At 41.0% G+C, this 20,463-nt stretch overlaps 1 protein-coding gene across 1 annotated transcript in view; it reads left to right on the forward strand.

The window, feature by feature from the left end:
- The first annotated feature begins 584 nt into the window (after positions 1-584).
- Positions 585-20,463, forward strand: part of AOAH (acyloxyacyl hydrolase) — a 158,448-nt gene continuing 138,569 nt past the window's right edge. The window contains exons 1-2 of the mRNA XM_032871529.1: positions 585-1,021; positions 19,763-19,858. Coding sequence (XP_032727420.1) covers positions 895-1,021; positions 19,763-19,858 — 223 coding nt within the window. The 5' untranslated portion in view covers positions 585-894. The remainder of the gene's footprint in view (positions 1,022-19,762; positions 19,859-20,463) is intronic.

Raw genomic sequence — 20,463 nt, forward strand, 5'->3', positions numbered from 1 at the left:
TCTTAAAAGCGAACAAATCATCTACAGGTGGGGAATATAAATGTATTTTGAAATTCTGGAGAGGAGAGATGCATCCCACACAGTCAAGTAAATATGAAGAGGTTAATTCCAGCACGTCCTTTTTCTCATTAGATTTAAAATCCAGCCGTGCTGAGTGCTCATTCCTGTCTATATTGCTTTTTCCCTGCGTACTGGACTGAAGGCCCTAAGAAAGCTTGAGGAAAAGAATGACGACTTGACCAGAATATTCTTCAGCAACAGAATAAGGAGCTCTATCTCACCATATAAAATTATTTAGAGCAAAACTAGATAACTTCTGAATAGAGCAAATTATGATCTCTAGAATGTGTAGACGCTGCTGGTCACATTGCTAAAGGGTGTGTGTTTGTGGTTTTTTTTCAAACCTTCAGTTTTAGTTTTGTTTCATTTTGCACAAGCGAAAGGGGAAGGGCCTCCTAACCACCCCACAGGATGATTCCGGTAAGCCTTGAGGTTCCCCGTGCTTCTGAATGACTTCAGCTGGCGAGCACAGAAGGGCACGTTGTTGCCGCTGCGGCCACCTGGATCTGTCCTTTAGCTGCAGCTTTTAACTCAGAAACCCTGCCTCCCAGAGACTCTTCACAGCTCTTACCGGGCGCAGGCCTCTGGCTCTCGCTAGGGGTTCCGCGAGAGGAACGAGGGGGTCTGTGAGTGTTTGTATGTTTTTCTAGTCCCTTCACACTTATGAAGAGTGTGTCTATGTGAGAGTGTGGGGAGTGTGTGGTGGGGAGTGTTTCCAAGAGAGGACGGGAGAGAAGGGGAGCTTGAGCAAGAGCTTCTGTGGCCCCAGCTTCGGTGTCCCTCAGAGGGTGGCCTCTCTACGCAGGCTGATCTCTCCCGGTGCACGGCCCTGAGATGAACCCCCTCTGGAATATCCTTTTGGCGACGACTCTGTCCTTACTCCTGCCCCTTCACACATTGGCCTCCCAAGCCTCTGACAACCAGCCCAGCACTGGACACTCCAAGGGCCACACTTGTGTAGGTAAGTAAGGGTTTTGTCTATTTTTCAAGTGGACGTAACAATGGGGTCAAATACTCCACTTGGGTAGTAAATCACCTATCTAATGACGTCACTAGCTGTGAGTTCCAGGTCGGGAGCCAGCAGCCTCACCAACAGAGAAAACCTTTGAGCCTGAGACTGAGCTTTCACACGACTGCACATAAGTACCCTACCCAGTTGCTAGTTTGAATTAGTTGTGAAAGTCCTCCACCTCGCTGGTGACTGGCACTTTTTTTCTCTTGGGTGGGCAACCCTTAGAAGAGCCTGAAATTCTTACCTCTCTCAGAAGGATAGTGGGCAGCATTGCACAGTAGAAGGAAAATGGCCTGTGACCTCAGCATCATCTTCTGTTGCTGAAGGTGGTCCTGATCCCTCCCCTCAGACTCAAGGGTAGAGGACATAGTTCCCTCCTTTCCATGGGGGGTGTTGAGGAATTTGTGGCCCTCCTCTTTGGCCATGGGGGTTCATTTGGTTTCCTATGCAAATATGCTCCCCAGAGCTCAGGGAGTCTGTTGCTGGTTAGGATTGATGATGCTTTAACACCCCTTTTCCCAGTTCACAACTTCTGGCTAACTCTGCCTGGAGTTGTTGACCTGTCCTCACGGTAAGAAGAAAGGCAAGGGCAAGAGGAGTCAGTCATGCAATCAACATTGACTCGTCACTGACTGTGCTGAGCCAGGGCCTGCCGGCCGTCCCAGCTGGAGGGCTCACTGTCTGGATGGCTCCTTGGAGAAACAGGATCAGACATTTGTACACAGGGGAGTTTATTGAGGTGTGTTCTTTTTTTTTTTTTTTTAAGATTTTATTTATTTATTTATTTATTTATTTATTTATTTGACAGACAGAGATCACAAGTAGGCAGAAAAGCAGGCAGAGAGAGAGGAAGAAGCAGGCTCCCTGTTGAGCAGAGAGCCTGATGTGGGGCTCAATCCCAGGACCCTGAGATCATTACCTGAGCCGAAGGCAGAGGCTTAACCCACTGACCCACCCAGGTGTCTCATTGAGGTGTGTTCTTGGGGAAATCACCACGAGGAAGGGTGAAGCAGCAGGAGTAGTTAGGAGGAAAATATGGGCTGGGCTGTAGACACACACACACACACACCCTCTGTCAATCCCACAGAGAACTCTGGAGCCAAAATGGCTCTTCAGAGTGGTCTGAGGTGAGTCTAGACTCTGGAACTGCCACACTGAGCAGTCACTGGATAGGAACCAACCCCATGGGGAGCTCCCTTGGGTGGAGGCAATGCCTTCAGAGGCACTTGGTGTGAGCCCTTAACACCAACAGTCCCAGCAACAAGGGGAGGGTGGATCTCATTAAAGGGAATCTAGGAATCATTGGTTTACAGGGCCAATGTGGGACATGTCTTAGGAAGCAGTGAGGGAAGCTGGTAGTAAGAGGAGGAGCATCGTGGAAGAGGCAGGAGAAGAGAAGGGATACTGGCTAGTCTTCTACTCCTTTCTGATGAAAAGCAGGACAATATGACTTCAAGTCCACTGGCACAAAGGCACCTTCCTCGTGTCCACCCCCCACATGGTCATTGAGTGGCCACCACATGCCAGGCCCTGTGCTCTGAGTTAGAGACACAAAGGTGAATACCAATAATTTTTAAAATGTCTCTGTCCTCAGGAATTCACTACCCAGTTTAGAAAAAAAAAAAAAAATGAGAATCTGGACTGTAAAGATTACGGTGTTTAAGATGAAAGACAAACTGGGCACTTAGTGCACATGGTGATACCCACCTTCCCAGGAACCCTATAAACCACAGCGTTCTTGGGAGGGCCAGCAGAAAGCCCAGAAGCACAGAGCGAAGGCAAGCCACTTCAAAGCAGATAACTGCCGACCGTAAGAACCTCATCATATTCATTAAGTCACCAGAGGAAGGTGAAAATATAAGCTGGGTGAAAAGGAAGAGGAGTAGGGTAAAGTGTTAGAATTCTAGAAGTGTTTCCACCCAAGTGTTGAAGACGGAAGCCGCAGGCGTCTCAAAGATTCCATTGTCATTACCTCTCTGTTTAAAGGTGCTGGGCAACCTTGAGAAAAGTTGGTCAGCCAGTAGGATTTCTGATCACCCAACTGAGTGGTAGGGAATCATCTTTGTTAGCTGCTGGCAATATCCTAATCACTATTCCAAAATAAAATTTTCCCTTGTTCATAAAAGTATACACTGGCCTTGATTTATAAGCTCCTAATAAAATAAAATATTTAGAGTCACCTTCTCAACACATGGAAGTAGTTCTGCTTTCCCATTTTTCATGCAGTTTAATTGAATTAATTAGGTTCCATCCATTTTGATGAAGATGCACTTTCAGTGATCGTAATTGTTTCTTACTCATGAAATTTTTTTGCTGCTGGTCTGCAGCCATTCTTGCAGCTTCCTGGCATTTCTCGATGCTGCCCTCTATCTTTTCTCTGAGTTGCATCTGGGCTAATTGGAGTGGTGCGTGGGGAAGGAAGGGCTCTTCAGCCATAGCAATTACATTTGTAAGTTAATAACTATGAGACTGCTAACATTTATTGAGCACATATTGTGTAACTAACATTCTTCCAAGAGAGTTATATGGACTACCTCATTTAATCATTAGAATGACCTTATGGTTTATAAATCATCATTATTTCCACTGGGCAGGAGAAACAATTGAGACTCAAAGAAACAAGCAACTTGGCCAAGTTTCCACAGCCAGTTAAAAACTTGCCTTAGATGTTACTGCAAGTGTGGTTATGTTTGGTTTTTTCCTAAGTGAATAGGTTGGGACACAGTATTTCTTCCCCACATTTTTTTTAAATAAAATTTTATTTTCTAGCTTTGTCGAGATATAATTCACATACAATAGTTTACCCTTTTAAAGTATAATGTTTATTTAGTATATTCATAAATTGTGTCTTGATCATCAATATTTAATTCAAGCACTTTTATCAAGCTAAAGAGAAACCCAATATTTATTAGCAGTCACTCCCTATCTCCTTGTCCCTTCAGCCCTTGAAAATCACTAGTCTCCCTTATGTCTCTAATGAACACTTCCTATAAATGGAATGGAAGGATGCATGGTCTTTTGTCATCAGCTTCTTTGACTTAGCATAAGGTTTTCAAGGTTCATCCGTGCTGTAACATGCACCATCTTCCTTTCTTCTTATGAATGAATAATATTGCATTGTCTGGATATGCCTCACATTGTTTATCTAGTCATTGTTGATGGACATATGTGTTGTTTCCAGTTCTTAGCTATTCTGAATAATTCTGCTACAGATATCCATGTACAAGGGTTTTGTGTGGACGTTTGTTTTCTTTCCTTTTGGGTATATGCCCAGAAGTGGAATTTCCAGGTCATATGGTAACTCAATGTTTAACGTTTTGAGGATCTTCCAGACTGTTTTCTAGAGCTGCGGCACTGTTTTACATCTCTACACTCATGAACAACAGGGCACGAATTCCCCATAACCTCCCCAATCCCTTGTTATTACCCATCTCTCTTATTATAGTCATCCTAGAGGATATGGAGGGATACCTCCTTCTAGTTTTGATGTGAATTTCCCAAAATAATGATGATGTTGAACATCTTTTCACATGCTTATTGACCATTTGCATATATCCTTCTACAAAATGTCTATTCAAGTCATTTACCCTTCTATTTTTAAGATTTTATTTATTTATTTAGAGAGCACGAATAAGGGGAAGGGAAGAGGGAGAGGGAGAGACAATCTCTAGCAGACTCGATGCTGAGCACAGAGCTGGAGCCCGATGCAAGGGCTCGATCCCAAGACCCTGAGATCATACCCCAAGCTGAAATTCAAAGTCAGATGCTTAACTGAATGAGCCACCCAGGTGCCCCTCATCTGCCCGTTTTTAAATTGGGTTACTGTCTTTTTGTTGTTGAATTGTAAAAGTTATTTATATCATCTAGATATATATACCTCATCAAATATATGATTTGTAAATATTTCCCCCCATTTTGTAGGGGTTTCTTCACTTTCTTGATGGTATCCTTGGAAGTGCAAAAGTTTTACATTTTGATGAAGTCCAGTTTATCTATTTTTTTTCTTTTGCCTGTTGTGCTTTTTGTGTCCTATCTAGTCTCATATTTTAAAAAAATTATTGTTTTACCTATTGTTTTCCTATTGTCATGTGCCCATCCCCTTATCTTGTTTCCTAGACATTGGGTTTTGGCAACCCCAATCATCACTCCTGTGGTTGTAAGTAGCAGGAATTAACTTGAGTTAAGCTAGGGTAAGCAAAAAAGAAAAAGGAAAGAGTTTTCTTATGAGAATCCCAAGCATGAATTTTGGAACCAAAAGTCATAAAAACAGAGCTCACTCCATTTTTCTAAAAACAATGAGCCAGGATCCCAAAAATGGTGGCTGCCAGGGTCCCAGGGAGTTTTTCCTGGCCTTTTGGTACTGCTTCCATCTCTGACCCCACAGACCAGGTGGTTTTATTGCTCTAGGCCCTTTGGCCGATTATGGGCTCCCACAGTCCAGTGTTTGCCTACCATCTCTCAGCACACACACAGAGATGGACTTTCCTTGCTGTTAAACCAAGAATCTGGGCCAAGTTTTAGGCCATTAAGTAAGGGGCAGGTGGCAATGAGGAGAGCCTACTGCACAGATGTGTTTGTGGGGTGAGAAGACTGCTCTCACGGCAGTGGGGAGTGCTGTGACTGCAGAGGTAACTCTAAAAGAAACCACCACAGATGTGACTGAGAGATTAAGCCAATATCCCTATGTAAACAAAAACCTTCAGCATCAGTCCCAGAAGTAGCCTTTGCAGTAGAGACCACGGGCAGAAGTGGAGGGCATGGGCTTAAACATATTGCAGAATCAAGCTGTGCAAAGCCCCAGTGGCCCCCTCCCAATTTACCATGATTTGTTGGCACGGAACTGTACCTCTCATTTGATCACTAAGCAAACGCTGTTTCTAATGCGCTTGAATAAGCAGTGCTCCTTCCTGCCACTTTCCAAATGTTATGGAATCAATAATAAGCCATGTTCATTTCTGCAAAACATCATTTCTCTACATGGGTGATTTAGGGGCAAAGTAATCTTTATGTTTCTAAATCATTGACATTTTAAAATCATTCATTGAGTTTTGAGGGTTTTTTAATTTTTATTTTATAAAGCACCACGTGGTGCTCAGGAAACCTTCTAAAAGGTTAAAAAACAAAACAAAACAAAACACAACCAAAAAAGACACCACCTTTCTTCCCCCTCATCCATGTTTGGTTAAATATACAGAACATCTTCAGAGTCCATTAACCCCCGTCTCCCCACCCCCACCCCCAGCATCCCACACAGAGTGGTAAGAGATGACTTTTTAGTTTGAATGATGAGAAAGTGGTGAGTGGTAAGATGACAGGATCACTGACAAAAATAGGGAAGATTTAGACAGACCTGGCAAAAAGTTTGAAAATTTATGATCACAATCTTATATACAGAAATTTCATTTTCCCTTTTTCTCAGTAACTGAACACTTGTTGCTAAGCCACCACTGCTGCTGCTAACAAAACTCTTCATGTTACCCCTTCTGTGTTTACATTTAGTCACCCTCCCCCTCCTCCACCAGGGTTCTCTTCTTTCCTCTCTGAGGGTTGGTCTCAGTTCTGAAAGTGGGTTTATGTACCCCTCTGCCATTTAAGTTCTCAGCCTCTGAAGGCACACCTCTGTCCCCAGTCCTGACATCTCCCATGTGGGGTCTCCTGGCTGGTGTAGCTCCGGGGCTTGTCTCAGCAACACAGTCAAGTCACTCTCGGGGCCTGCAGCTCACGTCCACCTTCCTAGGTCCTGCAGACCGAGCTGCTGTAACAGGTCACCCCCTGGCTCCCCGCTGAAGCCCCCTGTATTTTGTCCCCCACTTTTCACACCTTCTCCTCTCTTTAATTCCCCTACTTTTATTTTCAGATTCTAGAATTTAACTCCAACCTTAGCACAAATGGTAGGTTTCTGATCATCTCAACTTTCACTCCATCTACATTTTTTTTCTGGATTGTTCTGGGCTCACAACTCTGAAGAGGAAGACCACAAAGGCAGTCTAGAGACAGAGCGAGCCGCAACTTTGGGGAAAGGTCACAAAGTGAGCAAAACTGAAAGAACTCAAGTTAACAGTATGCTTTTCTTCAGGAAGACGATGAATAAATTTTGGGGAGGAGGGTGAAACTAGATCATAGATCAAATGTACTACGGGAAAGAGGAAAGAAAAGAACATTACAAAGCATTAAGTGGAGTAAAATCCCTGTAAAGTTATGATATGTCCATCTATTTGCACAGCTGTTTATTAGTTTCCACATATGTGGATGACCTGCCCTTGCCAATCAAAACACAAGACTATCAAAGAGATAAACAAGACAAGACCCCACTACATTCTGTCTCCTAGAAACGCACTTTAGATTCAAAGACAAATAGGTTGAAAGTAAGATAGTTGGAGTAAATAAAACATTATCAGACAAAATATACTTTAAGATATGAAACAATCCTGGAGTGCTTGGGTGGCTCACTTAATGGGGTGTCCAACTCTTGATTTCAGCTCAGGTCATGATCTCAGGGTCATGGGATCAAGCCCTACATCAGGCTCCGTACTAAGTGGAGCCTGCTTTGGATTCTTTCTCTCCCTCACCCTCTGTCCCTCCCCTGCTCACGGTCTCAATCTCTTTAAAAAAAAAAAAAAGAAAGAAAAAAAGAAGAAAAGAGAAATAATCCTAAAACAAAGAGAGAGGTATCTTCCATAATGATAAACAGATTAATATATCAAGAAAGAAGTAATAATTGTAAATGTGCATATACTTAATAACAGAGCCCCCCCAAAAAAATTTTAAAATTTAATTAAAAATTTCAAAAGAAAAGCAGATAGTTCAACAATACAGTTGAAAATGTCAATGTTCCTCCCTCTGTAACTGATAGAACAAGGGGACAAAAAGTCAGTAAGGATATAGAAGACCTGAACAACACTTAACAACTAACTTGACCCAACTAACATCTATAGAACATTCCATTCAACTACAGAAAAGTACACATTATTTTTTAACTATACATGGCACATTGTCCTTTATGGACCATATACTAGACAATAAGACAAGTATCAATCCATTTTTAAAATCTGAAATCATACAAACATTTATCCAATTAGATTAAGAATCAACAACAGAAAGAAATCTGGAAAAAAACAATGTGCACAAATTAAAAAAAATAGATAAAAGAGGAAATCAGAGAAATTAGAAAATAGTTTGGCTTAAAAGAAAATACAATATACCAAATTTTATGGAATGTAGCTATACTGGTGCTTAGAGGAAAATTTAAAACTTTAAATACTTGTGCTACAAGAAAAATCCAAAATTGACAAAAATCTTTGACAAAATATTGACAAACTGAATCCAGCAACATATAAAAAGAATTATACCCATGACCAACTGGGATTTATCCTAGATATGTACGATGGTATTAACATCTGAAAATCAGTGAATGGAATATACTGAATTAGTAGAGGTTGTAACTACATTAACATCCCCAAAAGAAAGAGAAACATGGTTTGACAAAATTTATCACCTATCCATGTCAGAAACACTCAATAAATTATAAAAAGGAACTTTCTTAACCTGATAAAGGGCATCTTTGAGAACCCTACTGCCAGCTTCATACTTAATGATAAAAGATTGAATGCTTTTGTCCTAAGATCAGGAACATATGAAGGATGTCCACTCTCACCACGTTCAATTTTTATTGAAAATTCTAATCAGTTTAATAAAGAAATAAAAATAATAGAAGTCTGAAAATTGGAAAGGAAAGGGTAAGACTGTCTTTATTTTCAGATAGCATGATCCTGAATAGAAAATCCTGATGTATCTAAATAAAATGACTATATTGAGTAGGAAAGTTTAATAAGATTGCAGGATTTAAGAGTAATACAAAAACCAATTATATTTTCAAATTTTCAAGAAATTTTCAACAAATTTTCAAGAATTGAAACAGGAAAAAAATTCCACTCACAATATACCAAAAAATATGTAGGAATAAATTTAACAAAAGGAATACAACACTGAAAACTAAAAGCCATTGCTGAGAGAAATGTAAGTGTGCTTTACAGAAATGGAGAGCAGCATCATGGTAATGGATTGGAAGACAGTGGTGTTAAGATAGCAGTACTCCTCAAACTGACCTATACACTAGACACACTGCCACTCAAAATCCTAACGTCTTTTTTTGGTGAAGATTGGCAAACTGATCCTAAAATTTAATGAAAGCACGAAGAAACCAGAATAGCCAAAAATTTAGAAAACCACTGTTGGAGAAGTGATATATCTGATTTCCTGAGAAGTAATATATCTGATTTCAAAATCACACACAATTATCTCAAAATAGATCTTAGGTCTCAAGATAAGAGCTAAGACTATGAAACTTCTAGAAAATGTAGAAGAAAATCTATGTGACTTTGGATTTAAAGATTCTTAAATATGACATCAAAAGGGCTATATAAAAATTCTATATATAATAAATAAGTTATATATAAACATATATAAGTTATATATAAATATATATGTTATACATAATAAAAATAATAAATTTACAAATTTATTAAATTTAAACATTTTTGCTCTCCAGGAAATGTCATTAGAAAGTGAAAGGAATACTGTGGGAAAGTATGTACAAATCATATAGACTACAATATAGCAATGATTATTTTAATAAATGTTATTGACAATGTTCACTTTCAATATCCCATATTTTAATATATTCAGTATGACACTTAGAAGCCTGTAGATTTCAAGGTTCAACTGGTCTGGATTAGAATGACTTAGCCAGTTAACAGTGCAATTCCTGCTTGTGTAAAAGGCCTTAGATATGTCCTTTAACTTCTCTGAGCCTCATATTTCTCATTGTTAAAATGTAACAATCCATAAAAAGTAACAATCCCATGAGGAAAAGGATTAACTGAGACACAGTGTGCAAAAACACCCAGCAGAGAGCTCAAGGTATTCTAGAAAATGTCATTTCATGTTTTCCTAGAGCTTAATAAGCTAAAGGGCAACTATTAAAAAGATTATTCAATGAGAAATTATTTGATAAAATACAATTTATTGTTTTTTCTAATTGTAGAGGAGTATGTGGTTTTCAGGGATATTTTAGAAAATACTGAAGAAGATTTTTAAATAATAAAATCAGCTGTGGGGTGCATGGATGGCTCAGTTGGTTCAACATCTGACTTCAGCTCAGGTCATGATCTTAGTGTCCTGGGATCCAGCCCTGCGTCGAGCCCTGTGTCCAGCTCTGTGCTTAGCAGGGAGTCTATTTGTCCCTCTGTCCCTTCCCCTTCTCATGCTCTCTCTCTCTCAAATAAATAAAATCACTTAAAAAAAAAAAGAATAAAATCAACTGTAAGCCCAAAATCCAGATGAACACTATTGATATTTTGTTATATTCCCTTTCAAAATTGTCTAGGTATGTATTTATGGGGTTTGGATCTTATTTTATTGTTTGATTTCTAAATCTGGATGGCTAAGAAGACAATCTAAAATCAAACACTTTTTTTTTTTTCAACAAAACATTTGTAAAAACTTTTGTAGTTGTAAGTCTTTTTTAGCAGGTGGAAATTTTTCAAGTTAAGAAGTAGGTTTGGGGGCACCTGGGTGGCTCAGTGGGTTGAGACCTCTGCCTTCAGCTCGGGTCGTGATCCCAGGATCCTGGGATCGAGCCCTGCGTCGGGCTCTCTGCTCAGTGGGGAGCCTGCTTCCTCCTCTCTCTCTCTGCCTGTCTCTCTACTTGTGGTCTCTGTCTGTCAAATAAATAAAATCTTAAAAAAAAAAAAGTAGGTTTGTACATAAAAACTGTTGGGCATGGTCAAAGATGATCTATTATTTCTATCTATCCAAACATCATCTATCTTCCCATCTATCCCTCCATCCATTATCAGCCTATCCTTCTTTCCACTCATTCATCCATCTACTCACCTGCCCACCCACTCACCCTTTCATCCCTCTATTTTTCTATTCATCTATCTTCTATCTCTAAGTATCTATTTTAGAATTCAAACACAGAAGTGAAAGGAAAAATGAAGCCATATGTTTTCTGAAAGATAATCTGATTAGTTCATGGCATTAATGATAAGGTCTGACTTTGCCATTTTGGATTACACAGAGGACATGTCTCATAACATGATGAACTAAATCTGCAGCTCCAACTTCAACAAAGATATATATGAAGTATGCATTAAGATAAAAGATTAGACTTAAAATATTATGTTGGCAAAAGTATATTGAAACGAACAATATTTCAACTTCCCAATTCTTTCTGAGTATATTAAGTTCTAACAAGGTCTCTCTAGGTGAATTGTAATGGGTATAATTAAAAGGAGAGTCTTACTAAAACTTTTTTCTTATTTTAATATAACTTCCCAGAAATTGAGAAAAAGAAAGACTCCATTGATTAGATAACAACTGTTTTTGCAAGTCAGGTGGTTTCTAGTTCTTTGCTTTCAACACAACTGAAGGGGTAGTTAATGGAGTTGTCAGGTGATGGATCATTTGGAATAATTTCCAATGATAGATCACTTTAAGATTTTTGACATTTAACTCACAAGAAGTAACAGAATTGAGGGACATCAAAGTCCTTCCATTTCCATTTACTTAAGTAAACATGTTTTCTCAGCACCTACCTCTTTAATAATGAAAAATAGGAACAGACATGATACGGAGTCTTGCCATTCTTCAACAGATATAAGTACTAATCAAAAAGACCAATCATCTCATTAAGAAGTACAATTCCAGTAAAATTTTACTTTTGTTATTTAGGAATTGTTTATCAAATTGGCAATACATATTGTGTAGAAAAGTTAATTTTACTAATAATGAAAACTCTATCCAGAAGAATTTTTTTTAATACTTAGAGTTATATTTGCAGGACACTAAAATTTTCATTTAAGTTTTATTCATATTTTTAGTGTTAAGAGGTATAACAGCGTGATCAATAAAATACTTTCAACCATAAAAATATATTACATTGGGATAAAATTCTATAGTGGAAGAAAAATTCAAGGAAGTCGACTTTTTATTGAAATATGAATTCAAGGAGAGGGATTATCAACATAAATTTCTCACTGTGAAAGAAGAGTTTGAGCTTATATTTTTTTCCAGTGGTTGTGAGTAGGTATAAATCGCTATAGTATTTAGATTCCTTTGGATACATAGAGATTAATGTATGATTTCTACTATAATATTTATAGTCTGCCTAGAATTATACTCTTTGCAACTATGTAAATTAATATCCATTAATAATATTTTAACATCCATTAAAATATGTAAGGGGTACATAGTTTTTCAAATTTCCTTTGGAGGGATACAAAGCAAAATATTTGACACCACTGGTGTATAATCTAGATTCTAGAGCATTAAGAGCCCATGCACTGCAGTGTGCCCTTCAAGGCACCTCAAGATGGGATCTCTTCCTATCTCTCTCACTCCGTCTTTCCCACGGAGCCTGGGGACGCCCAGTTCTTCTCTTTCTCACATCCAAGGCTTTATAAAGGCTACACCTCTCTCCTTGAAGCCCTTTCCTGCCTTTTTCTGTTGAATGAGTTCTCCCTATTTTCCAACATTCAACTTCTCCAGGAAACTGTCCCCAGTTCCTCAAGGCAGAGTGAGTTTCTTCCTCCTCTGTGCTTCCAAAGCATTAACAGGTCCCCGAACCGTAGTGCTTACAGGCTGCCAGGACTAGACTGTCTTTCTAGTCATCAGACTGCCCTCCTGGTCCATGATTTCTCTTATTCACATTTGTATCCTAAGCCTCTGAGCACATAGCAGGTGCTCATAAGTATGCACTGAGTTAATAACAAGATGGGATGGCTCCTGTGTCTGTACTCTCATTTCTTGATTATTAGCTTTTTATGTATTTCTAAAGTAGCCAAGCCCACCATCCTGCATCTCTTAGCACTGTTTGCTTATTTCTTCTCTTCGCCATTGCTTGCACTCTGCTCAGCTTTGAGTGTGCTCAGCCTCTCACCAGGAAATGGCCCTCTCTTGTTGCCAATGTTCTTGTGAATGTTAGAAGTTTGGAACTCACTGAGCACTTTCTCATGAAGATGGTGTTGTAGGTGATGGTCAGTTTAGGCCACAGAGCCTGATCTGCCCAGATGGAGTGAAAATACTAGCTATTGGCAATAAAAGCATAATTCGGCCATAGAAAAGTGAAAACGCTATTGACACTGCAATATGTTTTTCAAAGAAGTTTTCTGAGTTTCTATTTTAAAGATTTTTTTTTTATTTGATAGACAGAGATCACAAGTAGGCAGAGAGGCAGGCAGGAGGGAGGCAGACTCCCCGCTGAAGCAGAGAGCCCAATGCGGGGCTCGATCCCAGGACCCTGGGATCATGACCTAAGCCGAAGGCAGAGGCTTTAACCCACTGAGCCACCCAGGCACCCCTCTGAGTTTCTATTTTAAAAAAGAGTCACAGAGAATATGTCTTTGTCCTACGGTCTCAGCAGCTGGAATAGAAACTATGCATTTTTATGTGCTGGATTGCTTAAACCTCACAACGCTTTTGCCCAGTGTGTCGGATAGCCTGTGCTAAGTTTGCAAACCACTCCACACTTCTACAACAGTCGTTCATTAGCTTACAGTTCTGTGGGCTGGCAGTTTGGGGGTGGGCACAGCTGGGGGGTCCTCCCACTCGTATCCCCTCAACTCACTCCTGCTGCTGTATTCAGGTGGTAGACGGGGAGATGTCGGGAGCTGCGTTTGCTAGAACGGCCTCCTTCACAAATCTAGTAGTTGGCCAGCTGCTGGCTGGGGCACCTTGACTTCCCTTCCTGTGGCCTCTCCAGCAGGCTGGCTCCAGCTCACAGCTAGACAGTTCTAAGAGTGCAAAAGTGGAAGCTGCAAGGCCTCTGAAGGTCTGCATTCAAACCCGACATGCTGTCATTTCCTCCACAGTCCACTGACCAAAGCAGGTTACAAGGCCAGGTTCATTCGGAAGACCGGGAAGTAGGTCACCCCTCTTCGTGGGAAGAAGTGCAAAACAGTGGCAGCCATGTTTAGTGTACTGTGCCAACGGGTGTTATTATCCCATTTGGTGGGTGCCAAAATCTGGGTTCAGAAAGATTAACCGTCCTACCGAATGCATCAGCTCGTAAGTCATAGAAGCAGGATGTGAGCCCAGGTCTGTCTGACACCCCACGTTCTTCTACTCTCTCCTGGTACATAGCTTCTCACTTCTCTTCCCTCTCTTCCATTCTCTTTTCTTCCCTGCCCGTCTCTCCCTCCCTGGGTGATGTGCCACCATCTCTGGCTTAGTAACTAATAGCTTAGGGAAACTAGACTGAGAGTAGGATAATTGCAAGTGATCATTTTCATGCCTTTCTTTCTTATTTCCCTTTCTTTTCACCAATATGAGAAATAATGTAAACATGTAAAGCCATGTCCTCTGCTCCCACCCAAGCAGGGAAATCTGAGGGGAAAAGAATTGACGGGCACTGTGGGGGCAGGTGGGATGTACAAAGTCACGTGGGTCCAACAGGAATTCAGGGACTGAGGTGTGGCATGGCTCCCAGACCTGTGCTCTGCCCCTCCCTGGGCCCAAACCAGGAACAAAGGAGTCAGTTTTGATTCTCACTTTTCCTCCCACTTCTTTCCTTCATACATCACTTCATTAATAAATTATATCAGGTGAACCTCCACAGTAGATCCCAAATCTGTCTGTCCGTTTCTTCTGTCTCCCCTGCCACCTGTTACTCTCTGTGATGCACCATCATCTCTCTTCAGGACCAAAATGGCCTCCTACTTCATCTCTCTGCTCCCACCTTTGTCCCCTAAGGCCCTTCCTCCCCATCACAGTCAGCATGATCATTTAAAGACATAGATCAGATAGCAGCAGCCCATTCAAACAAAACCCAGCCAGGGCTCCCCATTGCTCTCTGGAAAAATCCCTGGCTCTTTTGTAATCTACAGATCCCTTGAACCGGGCCCCTTCCTTTCCCTGAACCTCATCTTTCACCACTGGGTTCTGGCTTTCCTAGTTTTATGCCATGAAGTGACCATGAGCAGCCCCACCTCTTACAAAACTTGTCCCAGCTCCTCATGATCCTTTCTATTATCTTAGTCATTGTGTGTGTGTGTGTGTGTGTGTGTGCGTGTGTGTGTTCTACAAAGAAGCCTTCTCGATTGGCTCTAGCTAAGGTTTATAACACCCACATCCTCATTACCCTCTGCCAATTCACCCTGTTCTTTTTCTTTTTAGCACCTAAAATTATTTATAATTCTGCGTTTGTTTACTTATTTACAATCCCTATTCTCTAACAGAGTATAATCTCTAAGAGGGCGGGAACTCTGTCAGTTTGTTTCCAGCATGTACTAGGAGCCCAGCACAGTGCCTCCATCTAGAAGGAACACAATGTATACTCTGTTCCAGTCCCAGCTGGTTACTTGGCAAGGTATGCGAACCTCTTCAAGCCTCTGTCCGCGAGTTTGTAAAACGAGAGCAATAATTCCTACATCTCGGAGTTGTTGTGAAGTTTGAATGAAATGATAATATATGCAAAACACTTCAAAAACCGTAGGGCAGGGACACCTGGGTGGCTCAGTTGGTTAAGTGTCTGCCTTCAACTCAGCTCATGATCCGCAGTCCAGGGATGGAAGGTCCCTGCTCCGCGGAGAGTCCGCTTCTCTCTCTGCCTCTCGCCCCGCTCATGCTCTCTTTCTCTCTCTCTCACTCTCTCAGATAAATAAATAAAATCTTAAAAAAAAAAAAAAAAAAAAAAAAAACAATGTGTAGGGCACACGCTAGCCATGTGACGAATTATTTATGCCTCCACTTATGGTCAAAAAGGTAGTAGAGTCATGCTGACCCTGGCTCTGACAAGTGCCAAGTGCTTTCCAGGCTTTTCCATGAAGTGTGGACTTCGGACAAGTGGGAAATCTTTTAGCCTGCTCTCCACAGTGCCTGCATTTCCAGCCGGCATGGATAGGATTATAATTAGAGTTGCAAGACTCCTGTTTCATTTCAAAAGGATTCTGGGTATAGTATGCAACCTACCTCCAATATGTGTCCAGAAGCAGATCCCTTTGGCAGGTGTTCTCATTTGGGCCCGTTCTCATCTTCTCATACAATATCAGGAGTGTCTGTTTCGATTACCCTCCTTAGTCTCAGATGCCATGTGAGAAGAGATTTGCCATATGTGAGGTTTCAAATGGTGACCACTGAGCTAAATGCACAGCTCTCACCTGCTCTCGTCACTTCCTAAATGAACAGTAGCTTGAACAAACTCACTTGAGCAGAGCCAGCCTTTTATTAGCAGCCAGAGAATGGTCTGTAATGGGAGAAATTACTCTGCTCATGCATCTCTCCCAAGGAAAACATTCTTTAGCTTGTCAAGCCCGGGAAACCTCTTTTTTTTTTTTTTTTTTAAGATTTTATTTATTTATTTGACAGACAGAGAGAGATCACAGTAGGCAGAGAGGCAGGCAGAGAGAGAGGAGGAAGCAAGCTCCCCGCTGAGCAGGGAGCCCGATACAGGGCTCGATCCCAGGACCCTGGGATCATGACCTGAGCCGAAGGCAGAGGCTTAACCCACTGAGCCACCCAGGCGCCCTAAGCCCGGGAAACCTCTTATTAGAAACTACAGCAAAGTCAATCTCTCTATTCTCGCCCACTGAAGGATTCAGAACACACCTCACTGCAGACCCTAAATTAACAATACACCTGGAAGGGGAGTCGAGCCCCGCTGGAAATGGGCGGGGTTGTCCAAGTGGGCAGAACTCAAATCAAAGCGGAGCCCAACCTGGGCGTTTACATATTTCAAGCCTATTACCCCTTTTTCTGCAGATCTCTTTTGATCGTAACTCTTCACCAGGCAGAGTGAGGGTAATGGCAAGATCCTCCTGATCTTCAGAGGCAGCTGAATTTTTTTTTTCTTTTTATCTAATGATTTCCAATTTTAGCAAGCTGTGCTAAGGAGCCTTCAAAGTCATAAGAGTCCTTGATGGGATTCCTCTGCGTAAAAGAAAAACCCATATCTATAAGTACAAAGAAGCAGGTTGGTTTTGAGCAGCGCAATTCGCAATTCGCTTTGCATTGATCCTTCCAAGCCCTGGATTAAAACAAAGGCATACTTGTATTTCAAGTCCACTTTGGGTGAAGCCGCTCATTGATGACATGGCAGATGAAGTGACTGCGATGCAAGATTTCAACCCGATCTCCACCACCTTCTTTGTTTGTTTTTAAAGATTTATTTATTTATTTGCGAGAGAGAGTGCATGCATGTACGCCTAAGTGAGGGGAGTGGGAGAGGGAGAAAGAGACTCCCAGGCAGACTCCGTACTGAGCGTGGAGCCTGACTTGGAGCTCGAGCTCACAACCCTGAGATCATGACCTCAGCCAAAGCCAAGAGTCAGATGCTCAACTAACTGAGCCACCCAGATGTCCCCCCCTCTGCCTTCTTTGATCCTGAGCTGCACGCCATGACTATTTGTTGTAGAATCTGCTATATGACTCAGTTGATGGCTCTGGTTGTTTCACACCAGAATGAGAAGTACCGCCATGCCCTATGCCCTCCAACAAGACAAAACAGTTATAAGCAATGTTGTTGGGGATCATGACTGAGTCAGAACACAGCTTCAAGTGCACCCATTCAGCTTTTCCTATGGAGACCCTTGGCAACTGACAACTGAAATGTTCCTTCTGTGCTTCTCAATCAGCTTGCTTGAAGTCAGAAAACCTCCCTGTCCCCTGACTCCAAACCAGACCCTGCATCAGGCACTCCAAGTCAGAGTTAAAACCCCATTCCTACCCTCAAGGAATTTAAAATCCAACTCTAAAATCTTAGAAAAGAAGTTCTAGAAGAGTAGGTAACTTGTGCCAAGTTGCACTATTTATAATGGACTGATCCAGTATTGGAACCCAAGTTTATTCTTTAATTCAAGGCCTCTCCCTTTTTAACTATACCTCACTGCATCCCCTTTCCACACTGCAATATAATTATTTATAATTGTTTTTCAATTGCAGCTATTAAAAATTTATTTGGCTCCACCTAACTTAAGAAGTGATTGGCAGAGACATATATTAAGGCTTAATTAAAAGCATATTATAAATGCTGAATATATTCACATATGTTAAATATATATATTTAAAATAAAAATGAAATTGGTCTATCTCTGGGCGATTTAAAGGATGTTTATCTTATTTACAGTATTCTCTATTTTTTGTTTGCTAAACTGAGATTACATTGAATCTGTATTTTTGAAATGTTTTTAAAATAAAATATATATGGAAATGTTTTTTTAGACTATAAAGTGCTAATAAGTATTAGCTACTGAATTCACTGGGTGTAATAAGACTCTCAATGCATGGATTAGGTTAAAAGCACATCTAATTAACCTTGATAGTTGACATTGATAAACGTGCCAGTGCTCTCAGAACTGTAAGACTGGTTTTTAAGATCATGCTATCTCAGATTAGGGGAGTCCAGCTTTGTCCAGTTTTATCTGTCTAGAAATGTTTGGTTGTACTATCGCATCTGTTATCAGCCACCTTCCCTCAAGGGGTCCTTGTAGAAATCTGGTTTTAATGACGCTCCATGTGAATTTGGGTTCCCAGCTCCTTGAGCATATGGATAATAGCAAGCTTACTACTGGGCCAGGCACCCTGGAACTTCTTCATTTGGGATATAAGCCTTCTTTTGCCTCCTTAGAAACCAACCTCTGCTAATAAATGCCACTGCTGTTATCTCAAGAAGGCCTACCAATTTCCTCGCACAGACTTACTGATCTTTGGCCAACCAACCCTTTGTGTATAGAAGAAAGAGTCCCCTCCCTTTGGAAAAAGGAGGATTGGGCTTCCACAGGCATTCAGGAGATCAAGGCTGGTAATAGAACCTTCTAAGGGGTGTCAGCCTAGTACTTCTGGGCCTACACATTTATATATCAAGATAGCTGAAGGAATATATTTTTAATTTAATCTGAGGTTCCTTCTAGACACTTATTATATTGGTACATGCTTTCAAGCAGAGTGCTTTATAGCTGGGAGGTAAAATGATATTTTACAATAGTGCTATGATTTGAAAGGCACATTCAGTTGCACTGTTATCTCCCTTAATCATTACAGCAGCCCTGTAGAAAACTTATTACCTTCTTTGCAGTGAGGAGACCAAGTCTTAGAAAGCCAGGATGCTGAGTCCAAGATTCAAGGACAAGATTCAATACCAGATCTTCTGACTCCAAATGCTGAGCAATTTCCACCACTTTTCTAAAATTAAAAAACTGACCCTGGATCACAGCTGAGCATGTATGGGGTGGGAATGATCCTAGTCACCATGAAGCCATCTACTGCAAAAAGGAAGAAAAGGAGAGGGGAAAGAAGCCAATGTCTACTGAGCTTCTACTCTGTGCTGGCTGGTTTATTTCTGCACTATCTCCCTTAAATGCCATGTCTTTCTCCCATGTGATCAAAATAGAAATAAACAAAGATTCCGTTAGCTCCTCAAAGTCACATAGCTTCCAAGTAGCAAAACTGAACCGACAACCAGTCTTTCTGGTCCTCAAACACACCATCTTAGCACACTTCACACCTCATTACAACTCACAGTGCCTCTATGCACACGGCAGATTTTAAAAAGCTTAGCAAACAAATGTTCTGTGTTGTGTGGGGAGGCTGGTGTTCCTAAGGACACACACGTATCCCTTCCTTTCCTCTGGCCCTCCAACACTGTTTTCTTTACCACACTGCTGACATTTTCTTCTGCCCCCTCCCGCCTTGCAGCCTGCGTGGTGGTAGTTTCCGTGATTGAACAGCTTGCTCAAGTTCACAACTCCACGGTGGAGGCCTCGATGGAGAGACTCTGCAGCTACCTGCCAGGTATGTACAGAAAGGGTCATGCAGCTGGGGGTCTGCTTCTTCGTTTGATTCTTGAGTCATCATGAGTGAGTTTATACCCTACACCTGCTTAGGGAGGAGAAAGTAATTGAGGTGTTTATGTGAGTTGATATTTTTATGAGACTAATAGAAATTAAAACAAACACACACACACAAAAACCACTCTAGTATATTTGTGCTCCCCGATGTTCATTTTCCATCATGGCAGGATGAGATTGCCGTAGACATTTATGGAATAAAACATAGAATGGCTAATTTTTGTTTCATGTGTTACATTTATAAGGATTTGCCCACCAACTGGGGTTCATTGCCTTAAGTACCAAGAAGGTCAAAATAATGAAAAAATGGATAATTTTCAGTGATTTATGTTAGTTTAGCCGCATGCACATTCCCAGAGGCTCCCAGAGCCCTACCAACACAGAGCCTTGTTTAGGCTGAGAAGACAACTGATCTTAAAACCCTAACTGGGAAAATAATCTGGGAACAGCCCATGGATTTGAAGAGGATCTCAATTAAGTCATTTACCCATCCTCCAAAAAAAAAAAAAAAAAAAAAAAAAAAAAAAAAAAAAAAAAAAAAAAAAAAAA

Source organism: Lontra canadensis, unplaced genomic scaffold (assembly GCF_010015895.1).
Source record: "Lontra canadensis isolate GAN:19392208 unplaced genomic scaffold, GSC_riverotter_1.0 scaffold2, whole genome shotgun sequence".
Lineage (NCBI taxonomy): Eukaryota > Metazoa > Chordata > Mammalia > Carnivora > Mustelidae > Lontra > Lontra canadensis.